Source organism: Erythrolamprus reginae, chromosome Z, assembly GCF_031021105.1.
Source record: "Erythrolamprus reginae isolate rEryReg1 chromosome Z, rEryReg1.hap1, whole genome shotgun sequence".
Lineage (NCBI taxonomy): Eukaryota > Metazoa > Chordata > Lepidosauria > Squamata > Dipsadidae > Erythrolamprus > Erythrolamprus reginae.
In genome coordinates, this window is record NC_091963.1 from 58,698,965 (window position 1) to 58,712,766 (window position 13,802).

The 13,802-nt window shown below is 44.8% G+C and overlaps 1 protein-coding gene across 1 annotated transcript in view; it reads right to left on the reverse strand.

Moving 5' to 3' along the window:
- Positions 1-13,802, reverse strand: part of ADCY1 (adenylate cyclase 1) — a 424,936-nt gene that overhangs the window by 53,921 nt on the left and 357,213 nt on the right. Inside the window, exon 15 of the mRNA XM_070767120.1 lies at positions 2,041-2,157. Within this exon, the coding sequence (XP_070623221.1) occupies positions 2,041-2,157 (117 nt within the window). The remainder of the gene's footprint in view (positions 1-2,040; positions 2,158-13,802) is intronic.

The window sequence follows — 13,802 nt, forward strand, 5'->3', positions numbered from 1 at the left end:
TTAACACCCGACACTGAAAGGCCCAAGGAAATAAACCAGTCAAGACCAAGCAAATTAGCAAAAGGTTCATCAACGACGATCAATGGCAAATGGCCAGAAAAGTCCTTATACTGTACAACAAAATGACCCTGACCCACCACAGGGATCAAGGCACCTTGATAGTTTTGCAAGGACATTATGCATGGCTGCAATTGCTGCCCTGAAAGGCAAGGAAAACAGCGCTTGAGAGTAGCCCATGGAACCACAGAATGGGCAGAGCCTGTGTCCACCTGCATAAAGCAGGATGATTGGCCGAGGCGGACCACGGCGCTTATCTTGTCAGAACATGAGGCTGAAGTCTTCTGGATGGCCGTCGTCATTCCCGTGGCAGCAGCGTAGATCGCGTTGCAATCGTAGCAGCGGGATCCGGAGTTCCTCAATGACCAATGGGAAGAAACGGAGCTCTGGTCCCACAACGAGGAGGAAGGAAGCGGAGGGGGATGACGGAGTCTGCAAATGCGAGCAATGTGGCCAGTTCCTCTGTAACAATGGCAGACGGTGGCCTTAAAGGGACAAACGGCCCGAAAATTATCACTGCCGCATCCCCGGCAAGGCAAAGGAGGGGGCTGAGGCTGATTCGATGGTGTCTCCCATGACCGAGTGACCGCAAGACAGCATACCTGCAAGGCCAAGGCTTTCTCCAGATCCTGTGGGAGACAGGTGACGTCTTGGTTTGGAACTACGGAGATGGAGTTGACTGTGGCGTCCATGGCTGCCAAAGACTGCGTAGATAATTCAAAGGCCCGGGCTTCGTGCAATGTGGCTTTAAAGGTCAGATCCTGCGTTGCCAACAACTGGCACTTGAGGTGACAGTCTTTAACACTGAGCACCAATCGATCGAGGAGATAATCGTCCAAATTCTCAAATTTGCAATATAGTGCAGCGCAACGGAGCACGGCAACAAATTCATTTATTGATTCCCCCTCAAGCTGGTTCCTATGCTCTATGCAGGTGGAAGAATTTATAGTGGTAGGCACAGCGGGAGGGAGCAGGGGCATACTGGTCCTAGAGAGTGGAGAGGAATTCAGGCCACGGTACATAATGAATAGAAGTCGGGGCGAGCATGGTCCTCGCCGTCTCGAACATTTCAGTTCCACAAAAACCCCAAAAGTACGATCGTTTATTTATTTATTTATTATTTAGATTTGTATGCCGCCCCTCTCCGAAGACTCCTATCACCTGAAATCTCGGTGTAGCTGTTAGAGATAAGAAAACAATCGAAATGGGCAACATAAGAGTCTCAAGTCTTGCCGTGGGGGTCAAAAGGGGGAAAAGTCAGCTGAGTCGACATTATAACTCACGAGAGGTGTTTACCGTAGGACGAAAATGGAACGGCATGGAAAGGAATCCTCGTCGCCAGTATTAAGTCGGAGACATGGCAGGTAAGTAACAGCAGTTTATTAAATTCCAATGTGGAAAATAACAGGCATGGATAACGCAATGCTCAACAGCTCTTTTATACTCTGGCTCAACAATATAATTACCAATAGGAGAACAACAACTTTCCCGCCAAAACATGTCTCTACCTAGTGATAGGAATAGCCAATGACACGTCCCCTCTACCTATCACTGGGCAGAGACATAACAGTTTTGCCAACTATTAATTTCACCCTTCATTATATTTATTACATAATACAACAATATGCAATCATTTGCATGTTGTTATTTGAGCATAATATGTGTGCAAATCGCAGCAGTGTGTGGCCTTTTGTAATTGACAGATGGAATTTTTGTCAATATGTAGATTTTCTAAGTGCGATAGAAGCCTTTGGTTTATGACATAATTTTCAACTTTCTTAAATTTTTCTTATCTAATCTTAACTTTGATTTTCAGATTGGATACTTTGTGAACTTCTCAATTTCTTTGTCTTCTATTTAATATACATTTTTATTCTAAGACATTGCCACATGATTGCAATGATTACATCATTATAACTAAAGCCCTGAAGAAATGAAAAAGTTTAATACAAGTCTTTAAAAACAAATAATTAACTTTCTTACCATATTCCTTGGATTAGACATCAGAAAATGCTGAGCAACATGTGCTGGCAATAGATTGAAAAGTATTCTTTTATTATCTAGTTTCACTCTCTCCATATCGTCTCTCTCCTCTTCTGCCTATCAAGGGAAAAAATATATATTCTAAACAATGTGTATATAAAAGAAAATATACATTTATCAAGAATCATGAGGTACAACAAAACGATTGTCATAGGGGTCAAATAAAGGAAACAATCAATATTAATAGAAATCTTAAGGATACAAGCAACAAGTTACAGTCATAAGTGGGAGGAGATAGGTGATAGGAATGATGAGAAAAAATTAGTAGTAATGGTAGTGCAGACTTAATAAATGGTTTGACAGTGTTGAGGGGGATTATTTGTTTAACAGTGATGATATCCGGGAAAAAACTGTTCTTGTATCTAGTTGTCTTGGTGTGCAGTGCTGTATACTGTCGTTTTGAGAGTAGGAGTTGAAACAGTTTACCGCATATACTCGAGTATAAGCCGACCCGAGTATAAGCCGAGGCACCAGTTTTTGCCACAAAAACTGGGAAAACTTATTGACCCGAGTATAAGCCGAGGTTAGAAAATGCAGTGGCTACTGGTAACTTATAAAAATGGAAACCAATAAAATTACATTAATTGAGACATCAGTAGATTAAATGTTTTAGAATATTTATTTTAAAGAAAACCAGTAAACTAGCTCTGTAAATTTAAAAGAGGGTAAACGAAAGCAATCTGGTAATAACAATAAATTAAAAAGTAAAAAAAGTAGCTCAATCAGCAACCAAGCTAAAACCTATTTCTAAACCTAACCCAGGGCTCTTTAAACTTGACAGTTTTAAGACTAGTGGACTTCAACTCCCAGAATTCCTGCACCAGCCATGCTACTTCAGGAGTAGGAGTTGAAGTCCACAAGCCTTAATCTTTCCAGGTTTGAAGACTCTTGCATTTCTAACCCTAACCCAGGGCTCTTTAAACTTGACAGTTTTAAGACTAGTGGACTTCAACTCCCAGAATTCCTGCACCAGCCATGCTACTTCAGGAGTAGGAGTTGAAGTCCACAAGCCTTAATCTTTCCAGGTTTGAAGACTCTTGCATTTCTAACCCTAACCCAGGGCTCTTTAAAATTGAGTTTTTAGAAGCCTGGAGAGAGCTCATGCTGTTCCCCCCCCCCCTTTAGCTTGCTGGCTGGCTCGTTGGCTGGATCTTCCACCCCCGATCCTCCCTCCTCCTCGTCTCCCTTTACTGCTCCATGTGTTGTGCAGGGAAGCAGATTTGCTAAAGAGATCCACTTGGGACAACAGCAGGGGGAGGAGGAGGAAAGGAACGAGCTGTTCTCCTCCTCCTTCCCCAGCTGCCGTACCAAGTGGATCCCTTTAACAAATCTGCTTCTCTCTCCGGTTGGGGGCTTCTAAAGCCTGGAGAGAGTTCATGCCATTTCCCCCACCCCCACTTTAGCTTGCTGGCTCTCTCCTCCCCCATTTCCCTTTATTGCCCCATGTGTTGTTCCGGGAAGCAGATTTGCTAAGGGAGGGCAGCAGGGAATGCTGGAGGAGGAGGAGGAGATCCAGAGTAGCCTGCAGCCGCAGAGGAAAAGGAGGAAGAGGAAAGAAAGAAGAACCCTCGCCGACAGCATAATTATTTATTTAAGTACCGGTATTTTTAAAATAAATTTAAACTCCTTGTAGCGGCAGGAGAGCGAGAGAGAGAGAAACGAGCCTTTTCCTCGGAGGAGCAGTTGGCTGGCGTCTTTGCTTGAGCCGGGGAGAGGAGGCAACGGCCCCACCCTCCCCACAGCTGCTTCGCTAGGAGAGCGGCTGTGGGGAGGGTGGGGCCGTTGCCTCCTCTCCCCGGCTCAAGCAAAGACGCCAGCCAACTGCTCTTCCTCCTCCGAGGAAAAGGCTTGTTTCTCTCTCTCTCGCTCTGAGGTGGGGGAGGTGGGGGAGGGGTGAGAAGACAGAAGCACGAATCCACCCCCCCCTCACTGGCTTCCCATTGCGTTTTTCCCTTCTTGCATGCCGTCGGAGCTGTGGGAGGGGTGGGGCAGGTGCCTCCTCTTCCCGGCTCAAGTAAAGGCACCAGCCAACCATAGCCCCAAGAGCTCCGGCATCGTTGGAGCTGCGGAGGATGTAAAAGTGTGACCTCCACAGCCCAGTCCCTGCATCTAGCCTTCCCAAAGGCACCCCCGAAGCTGCCTCAGCAGGCACCTGCAATAGCTCCCTCCCCCGCCCAAGCCAGAAATGTCTGCCGGGCTCCCGCGGGGCGCCCTCTTGTGGTGATTCGCCGCCCTCTTGTGGTGACCCAAGTATAAGCCGAGGTCGGGTTTTTCAGCCCATTTTTGGGGCTGAAAAACTCGGCTTATACTCGAGTATATACGGTATATCCAGGATGCGAGGGGTCAGTAAACATTTTCACAGCCTTCTTTTTGACTCATGTAGTATACAGGTCTTCAATGGAAGGCAGGATGGCAGCAGTTGCTTTTTCTGCAGTTTTGATTATTATCTGCAGTATGTGTTGATTTTATTGGGCTGCAGAACCAAACCAGTTATAGAAGTGCAGATGATAGACTCAATAATTCTGCTGTAGAACTGTATCAGCAGCTCCTTGGGCAGTTTGAGCTTCCTGAGTTGGTGCAGAAAGAACATTCTTTGTTGTGCTTTTTTGTTGATATTTTTTATGTTAGCTGACCATTTTAGGTCTTGAGATATGAGAAAACCTAGAAATTTGAGGGTCTCTACTGTTGATACTGTGTTGTCTAGTATTGTGAGAGGTGGTAGGATGGGAGAGTTAGGCCTCAAGAGTTGTTAATCTAATCCTACGTAGCTTCTGCTCTGGAAATCTCACACTACTTACCAGAGCTTACAAAACTTTCACCAGACCCATCCTCGAATACAGCTCATTGTTTGGAACCCATATCGCATCTCAGACATTAACACCCTTGAAAATGTTCAAGAGATTTCCGGCTTGGTCCGGGATAACAGCGGAGGCTCCGGGGCAGGGCTCTGTCCCTGAGACTCCTTCTACCCTTCCAAAGGTCGCGTTTGCGGTTGGTTCGGGCACGGATGGCCATCCTTAGAACAGGGGCCTTACCTGCAACCGAGGAACTTTTGCCAAGGCTCCGGAGGCAAGGGATCGCCCCGCAGCTTTGGAGAAGGGAGAACCGATCCTCGAATTTTCAGAGGACTCGGCCATTGTGATCTGTCCTTACCAGTGGGAATCGAGAAAATAATAATAATAAGAACCTGAATTTTCAAAATAGCAGCTAAAGCAGAAGGAGAATACAAAAAGAGAAAAGAAGACCTTAAGGTATAATTTTACTATTACATGATAAACTTGGAAGATTTGATTAAATCAAACTTTTAAATAATAAGGCGAAAAAAGAAAGTTTTAAGAAAAAAATCATATCCTGGGGCCGGAAAAGACTATACAGCCAGAACTACTTTTTCGTCTCTTTCTACACCGAACTAAACTTATAAAACTTGATTTTGAATAGATTTTTAAGATTGGGATGGATATAAAATCATAGTTTGGAAGAGGATGTTAGGAGGCATGATTTAATAAAGATTTTACAAAAATTTGAACTCCAGCAAGCTCAGAACAACGTCAAATCCCGGGCACTATTTTCTGTCTGCGGAGGGATTATGTTTCTTGGTCTTTACTTTTAAAATGGAATAAATCAACAAATAAATTAACAACTTAATGAATTAAAATAAAGGAGAGTTTTTCCTTCATGTGATTTTTCGCAATTGGTGGATTATAAAAAGAACTTGTATTGTTTGAGTGGCTTTGCTGTTCCTGGATTCTTGGGCCTGCTCGTTAAACTTGCTGCAAAGGGGATTTTTTTTCGTTCTTTTTTCCTTTATCGTCTGTGAGGATTTACTAAAAAGTTACGTTTGAAACTGAACTATAACTATTCTTTCTGATATCTTTGGATCAAGCTATTGGATTATAATTACAGTACAGAGTTTTTAAGATCTAATCAATGTATAAATATATTTTAGCTTTGTGTTCGAATTAGACTTGGAATTATTATCGGAGTATTGAACAAAACTAATTTGGGCTAATTTGACTTTTGGAATTATTTTGGATTTTGGACTTTAGAGAAGAACCATAAAGAATTGAAAAAAAAATTATAATTTTAGAACTTCAATCAACAAAAGACTTCTATATCTGATTGAAAATTATAAGTATATTATTGGTGTTTTTCCTTTACTTCTTTCTTCCTTTTATCTTTTTTTCTTTAAGTATTGAATATATTTATAGATATTTCGAAACAGAATTAATTAAAACAATGAATCGCTAACTTTTTTGGTCATCCCTTCCCTCCCCTGGTGTGGTGACCTTTTTAAAAAAGAAATAATAAATTTTTTGTAGGTAATACATTTTGCTAAGGTATAAGAAAACCCTTTTACAGTGGTACCTCAAGATACGAACCCCTCGTCTTACGAACAACTCGAGATACGAACCCGGGGTTCAGAAAAAAATTGCCTCTTCTTACGAACTTTTTTCATGTTACGAACGCCAAACCCGAACTTCCGGGTTGGCTTCGGGAGACGGCTGGGAAGCTGCCCGGCTGTTTTAAAAGGTCACAGCTGGGCTGGGGGGCTTCCCAGCAACCTCCCGAATCCCGAACTTTTGCCAAACTTCTGGGTTCGGGGTTCGGGAGGTTGCTGGGAAGCCTTTTAAAACAGCCGCGCGGCTCCCCAGCCGTCTCCGAAACCGGTTTGCTCTCCATGTGTCCCCAACCTTTCACGGAGGGTTTTTCACCTCTCCTCTTCCCAGTTTGCTCTCCATGTGTCCCCAACCTTTCACGGAGGGTTTTTCACCTCTCCTCTTCCCAGTTTGCTCTCCATGTGTCCCCAACCTTTCACGGAGGGTTTTTCACCTCTCCTCTTCCCAGTTTGCTCTCCATGTGTCCCCAACCTTTCACGGAGGGTTTTTCACCTCTCCTCTTCCCAGTTTGCTCTCCATGTGTCCCCAACCTTTCACGGAGGGTTTTTAACCTCTCCTCTTCCCAGTTTGCTCTCCATGTGTCCTCAACCTTTCACGGAGGGTTTATAAACTTTTGCTCTCCATGTGTCCTCAACCTTTCAAGGAGGCTCTTCTCTTCACCATTTCTTCTCTATTTGTCCTCCAGCTTTCACGGAGAATGGGGGAGAGGAAAGTTAAGAAACCCTCCATGAAAGTTGGATGACACATAGAGAGCAAATAGGCAGGAGGACACCTTAGAAACCCTCTGTGAAAACTGGAGGACATATAAAGAGCAAATGGGGAAGAGGAAAGCTTCCTTCACTTCCTTCGCTGCTCTGGCTTGATGGTGGGCTGGGGTTAAAGCAGCCTTAGCCCCGTTAAAGCAGGATTGGGGCTAAAGCCGTCTCAGCAGCATGCTTTGGCTCTTAAGCCCCAGCAGAGGTTTGTGATGCTGCGAATTTGCTGAGGCTTCCCTCCTGGGAAACCCCACCTCCAGACTTCTGTTGCCAGCCGAAGGAGCCTCCCAACCGCAGAGGAGGCAGAGAGAACTTTGCACCACTTCGGAGCCCAGCGCAGCGCTTCGTGGGGAAAACCTTCAAGGAGATAGTGGCAGCAGGAAAGAAACGGGCTCCGAAGCGGCGCAAAGTTATCCTGCCTCTCCACCTCCTCCCCCTGCGGCCGCCTTCCCAAAGGAGCCTTCTGGCTGCCCAGGGGGTGGGGTTAGCTTTGTACCAGGCTCCGAAGGAAAGTGTGGCCACAGCGGTGGCTGTAGTTTCTCCTCCTCTTCCTCCTCCGGGCTCCGAAGTGGCACAAAGCTCTCCCTGCTTCCTCTGCAGACAGGAAGATCTTTGGGGAAGGTGGCCGCAGGAGGAGGAAGAGGAGGATAAGCTGCAGCAACACCCGCTGCTGCGGCCCCCTTTTTCTTCGGAGCCGCCCGGGCTTTGAAGCAGCGCAAAGGTATCCTTGCCTCCTCTGTGGACAGGAGGCTTCTTGGGGAAAGTGGCCACAGGAGGTGGAGGAGGAAGAGGAGGAGAAGCCGCAGCTGTCACTGCCGCTGCAGCCAACGTGGCCAGCAGAAGAGGGGCAGGGAGCCGGGCAAGAGTGATCTTCTGCTGGCCATGGGCGAAGGGCGGGGAAGCCTCTTGCACCAGCTGCTACAGCCACCAGCTTCCCCGCCCTTCGCCCATGGCCGGCAGAAGATCGCTCTTGCCCGGCTCCCCGCTGTGCCAGGCGGCCAGAAGGCATTCAGGGTGAAGTGCATGGAGGAATGGGAAGCTGAAGCCACCGGCGTTTGAGCTTCCCATTCCTCCACGCCCTGAATGCCTCCTGGCTCAAGCAGACTGCCTTTGTGTTTTCGGCTCGGGGAGGAGGGAGTTAGGGAGGTCCTCCTGCTCCCCCGAGCCGAAAACCCAAAGGCGGAAGCCTCCCAGTTGTTGTGACAGCCGGGCTGCGGGGCTTCCCAGCAGCCTCCCGAACCCCGAAATTTTGCCAAACTTCCCGGTTCCGGAGGCTGCTGGGAAGCCCCCCCCCCCGCTGTTTTAAAAGGTGACAGCCGGGCAGCAGTGGTTTTTTGCGGGTTTTTTTTTCTTGTTGCACGGATTAATTGACTTTACATTGTTTCCTATGGGAAACAATGTTTTGTCTTACGAACCTTTCGTCTTACGAACCTCCCCCTGGAACCAATTAGGTTCGTATCTTGAGGTACCACTGTATATGAAAAGTAACTTAATTAATTCTAGCCTTTCTTAATAAGTTGTTGTATGGATTAAAATTCCTTCCTTGTTTTCTTACTTCTGGTTATTTTCTTTCCCCCCCCCCCTGTCTCTACCTTGCTATTTAGTAATTTTGTTATTGTAAATTATATATTGACAAATAAGATTTATTTAGTCAATTGAGAAAAAAAATCTTTCTTCTTTCCTTATGTAAGAGTGAATATTAAAATAAGTTTTCTTTTGATATATTGATTCAAAATTATATATTGTTATTCTATAATAGATTAAAATAATACAACAGGTAAATTAGTGAGCACTTATAAAGGTTTTAAAATAAGAATCAAGTTTATATGTTTAGCTTTGACAAAGTTTAAAGAAGATTAAGTGGATATAAAGGCGGTAATACATATATATACTTCTAGTTTTTTTCCCCTTTTTTATTATTCTTGATATATTATTGTTTCTGTGGTACCTAGAAATTTGGGTATTTTTAAAATCAAATATAAGAAGTAAATATAAGTAGTAAAGTCTGATTGGATTGAAGTTTATTGGAGTTTTTCTTAAAAAAATATACAAAAAGTATAAATTACTATTAATTATATAATCAGTATTAGAAAATACCACAGAAGAGTATTACCTAGAGAAGTATTAGGATGTCGAGTACATCCACATACACAACGACTATTAAAAAGCAAACTTTAACCTCTGCTACATCACCCCAAGTATCACCTCAGCCGTCTCCTGTATATCAAAGTACTTCTGCAAGTATGTTAGCTAAAGAAAAAGAGAAAGAAAAAGCGCAATCACAACCTACTCTTCAAACAATACAGGAGACGCTGAATGCAATGAAAGACTTTATGCTAAAATCCCAAGATGGTGCAAATCAACAACGTGAAGGTTTAAAGGCTGAAATAGGAGAACTGAAAGCAGATACAGGAGAGATGAAAGAGAAGATGAAGAAATACAACAGACTCTGAAGGAAAGTGAACAAAGAATAAAGGCAGTAGAAGAAAAAGCTGAAAAAGTAGAACAAAGAATGGATGACTTTGAAGATAGATCTGACTTTTTAAACAAAAGGTACGACGAATCTTGAAATAAAATGAGCATCTTACGGTTTAAGGTTCCAGAATATAACAGAAGAAAAAGATGAAGATTTAGAAGCAAAAATGGCGGTAATAATTGGAGGAATCCTTCAGGTGGACCCCTTGGAACTAATAAAAGAAATTGACAAAGTTTTCAGAGTACAAACTAGCTATACACGTAGACATAATTTACCAAGAGAAGTCCACATCAAATTTGTTAGGAAAACAATAAGAGATGATATTTTGAAATGCACAAGAAATGAAAAACTACAAGACAAAGGAAAAGAAATCACAATACTGAAACAAGTTCCAAGAAGAGTAAGAGAAAGCAGAAGGGATTATTACTTTTTAACCAAAATTTTAATCAAAGAAAATATAACCTTCCGCTGGTTTATTCCAGAAGGACTCTCATTATATTGGTAATCACAAAGAGTTAAAATAGAAAACCTTGAAGATGCAAGACAATTTTATGAATATTGTGGAATATGTAAATTTGAACAATCAACGAAAGAAATACCTGAAAGAAAAGAAGATGAGTCAGGTGACACTGCACAGGGGAGAGAGGAGGAATCAGGTGCAAGAAGAAAACAACCACAGCGCGAATCTAAAGATACCAAGAAATACTACAAATAAATATGTTGGAAGATTTGAAAATCTTCTCTGTGAATGTAAATGGTCTAAACAAACCGAGAAAAAAGAAACAAATATTCGCTAAACTTAAAAAACAATCATTCATAGAAGGTATTGAACCAAGACTTTCATCCATGGAGAAACATATCCAAGCACTGATTAATCCAAATCTATCCAACAAAATACCACTCACCACTTCACCACCACCTGTTTACACTCCACCAGGACCACCCCAACCTCAACCACTTCCAATACTCTAAAAACCCACTAAATCTACCACTGATATCCCTATCCTAGTCAAGGATGCCATGGAATGTGAACAAAAATGCTATCCTCTTTGGTCTTGAAGGAAACCATGAATCAGATATAACAAAAATAAGAAACATCATCCACCTCCATCACTCACATGCACAAACAATCGCCCCAGAAGACATTATGGAAGTGACCAGAGAGGGACCTGAGCACAGGTATAATCATGGCTCAATAGCCCCCCGCTTCTGCAGAGTGGTATGCAAAAACGAACAAATAAAACAGAAATGAACCGTTGTACCTACCTGAACAGTCTTCTCGATGCTCTGGAAGGAGAGTCCAGTATGGGTAAATCCCAATCCTATTCATAGAGACTGAGTTAAAATTAACATGTTAATTAGGCACCGCCCCTTGCCTGCCCCCATGGGCTCAGTTTTAAAAAACAAAGTCATTATAATCCAACACAATTTTATTAAAAACGTCATTAAACACAACCAACTAGAAATTCCAAACCCAAGATCCCTGAATCAAACGATTACTGGGTGGGTCTGGACTCTCCTTCCAGAGCATCGAGAAGACCGTTCAGGTAGGCACAACGGTTCTTCTCCACTGCTTCTGGAAGGAGAGTCCAGTATGGGATATGCCCAAGTTCTAGTCCAAGGGTGGGAGAGTGAAGATTCAGGAAATAACTGTAGAAGAACAAACTTTCTGCAAAACCCTTCTCCCAAAGGAAGCTTCAGCCGAAGCATAAGAGTCCAATTTATAGTGCCGGATAAACGTAGATGGTGCAGTCCAAGTCGCTGCCCGGCATATGTCCTCAGCCGAAGCCTGTGTCATCCAGGCTGCTGATGTGGCTGCACTGCGAGTGGAGCGAGCAGTAATCCCTTGAGGGAGAGTCTGAGTAGTAGTTTTATACGCCTCCGCAATACACTCCCGGATCCAACGACTGATGGATTTGGGGGAAATTCCCAGCCCTAATTTAGTCTGCGAAAAGGAGATAAACAACATTTCAGATTTTCTGAATGAATCTGTCCGTCTAATATAAATCTTGGCAGCTCTCCTGACATCCACCTTGTGCCATCTGAGTTCCTGTGGATGGTTCCCGTGAAAACAAAAGTCAGGTAACACTAGCTCCTGCTTCCTGTGGAACAGGGAGTTGATCTTAGGCAGGAAGGCTGGATCTAGGCGTAACACAAGTCTGTCAGGATAAAATATGCAAAGATCTGGACGTATGGATAGCGCCGATATGTCCGAAACTCATCGAGCCGATGTAATCGCGACCAGGAAGACCGTTTTAATAGAAAGGAATCTAAGTGATATCGACCTCAAGGGTTCGAACGGTGGACCAGTCAATGCCTTTAGCACTAACGACAGATCCCAAGATGGAAATCTGTGAACTGTCGGAGGATGAGTGTTTGCAGCACCCCTGAGGAAGTCCTTTATCCAAGGGTGGATGGATAAGGACCTATATTCCCTTATTCTAATAACTGTTGCCAATGCTGCAACTTGCCTCTTGAGCGTATTTGGAGCTAACCCCCGCTCCAGACCCACTTGTAGAAACTCCAATACTTGCAACACCGAAGCTGTCTCCGTATCCATGTTGTTCTCCTTGCAGAACCTACAGAAGGCTGACCAGGTGGCCTGGTAGATCCTCAAGGTGGATGGCTGCCGGGCCGCCTGCATTGTTGATATAATGCTATCAGAAAGATTGTGTCCCTTCAATCTGGTCCAATCAATCGCCAAACGGCTAGTTGAAACCACTGGGGATCCGGGTGGTTGACTGATCCCTGACTGAGGGATATCTCTCTGTCCGGAATCCTCCATGGAGGGGAGATTGAAAGAGACACTAGATCCGAAAACCACGGTCTGCGTAGCCAGTATGGAGCTACTAGAATTACTTCTGCCTTTTCCTGTAAGATCTTGTCTATTACCCTTTGTAGGATCCTTGTCGGCGGATAGGCATATAGGAGACCCTGCGGCCAACTCGAGGTTAGGGCATCGACTCCCTCCGCCTTGTGTGAAGGGTAATGAGTGTAAAATCTGGGGAGTTGCGCATTGGTGTGCGCCGCGAACATATCCACCAGAGGCGTGCCGAAACGCTTCGTGATTGCCTGGAATAGCTGCGGGTCCAGCTTCCATTCCATTGGGTCGAGAGTGGTCCTGCTCAGCCAATCAGCTTGAGTGTTGTCGACCATGGCATTCGACACCAGGGTTACCACCGGTTGATTGATTGGGGGGAACTGAAGAAGACTCTCGACCCCCTCGTCGAAGATATACAGTTTGCGCTCCAGCATTGATGGGCCTTGTGCCGCCGCTGGGTGCTGCCATGGCCGCTTGACGTTCTCTACAAAGATCTCTGATGCCGGAATATGGTCTGTTTCAGGCTGAGGTTCTTTTAGAAATGTAGTTGACCTGGGTGTCTCTGCGGGCTTTGTAAGACCCGGCAAGTCCACCGCTTGTTTGGCCTTGTGTAACAGTGTTCTAAACAAGGCAGGTTTAAATAGTCCCGGAACAGATGGCTGCTCTGGTAAAGTCTCATCATCCGACAAGTCGTAGTCCTTCTCACTACCCTCCTGCCAAGATGGTTCGTCCGAGAACCCCATACCTGAAAGGGGCGGTGCAGACCAAAGATTCCGGCTTTGAGGTTGATGTGATTGTTAGTTGCATTGTTGCACCCCCGTTGCTATGCCTTGAGAGTAGGCATTGGTGATCATATCTTGTACAGTCGGGGAAAGACCTTGCCAGGTATTAGGCTGAGCCCTGAGTCCAGCAGCAGTAGGGGTGAATGTAGCAGATGGGCCTACATTGGGTTGGGGAGAAAACCCCCACAAAGGCCTTGCATTGCTTGCAGAACTTGGCCTGCTCAGGCAAGGTTGAGCCTGTGAACCAGTCTGTCGCTCTGGGGACCAATCTCTTTCTGATAATAAACCCCCGGGGCCCATTGAACGAGGGGTAATTGATCCCGGTAGTGGTGGGAGGCTTGGAGAAGGTCCTGAAGCCAATGAAGGAGCATGGAGAGCTGTCTCCAGTCTCTGCTCCAGGGTCTATATACGTCTTTCCGCCTCTCTAAAAGCTGAGGAGGATGGACCCTGAGAGGACTTGGGTTTAGACTT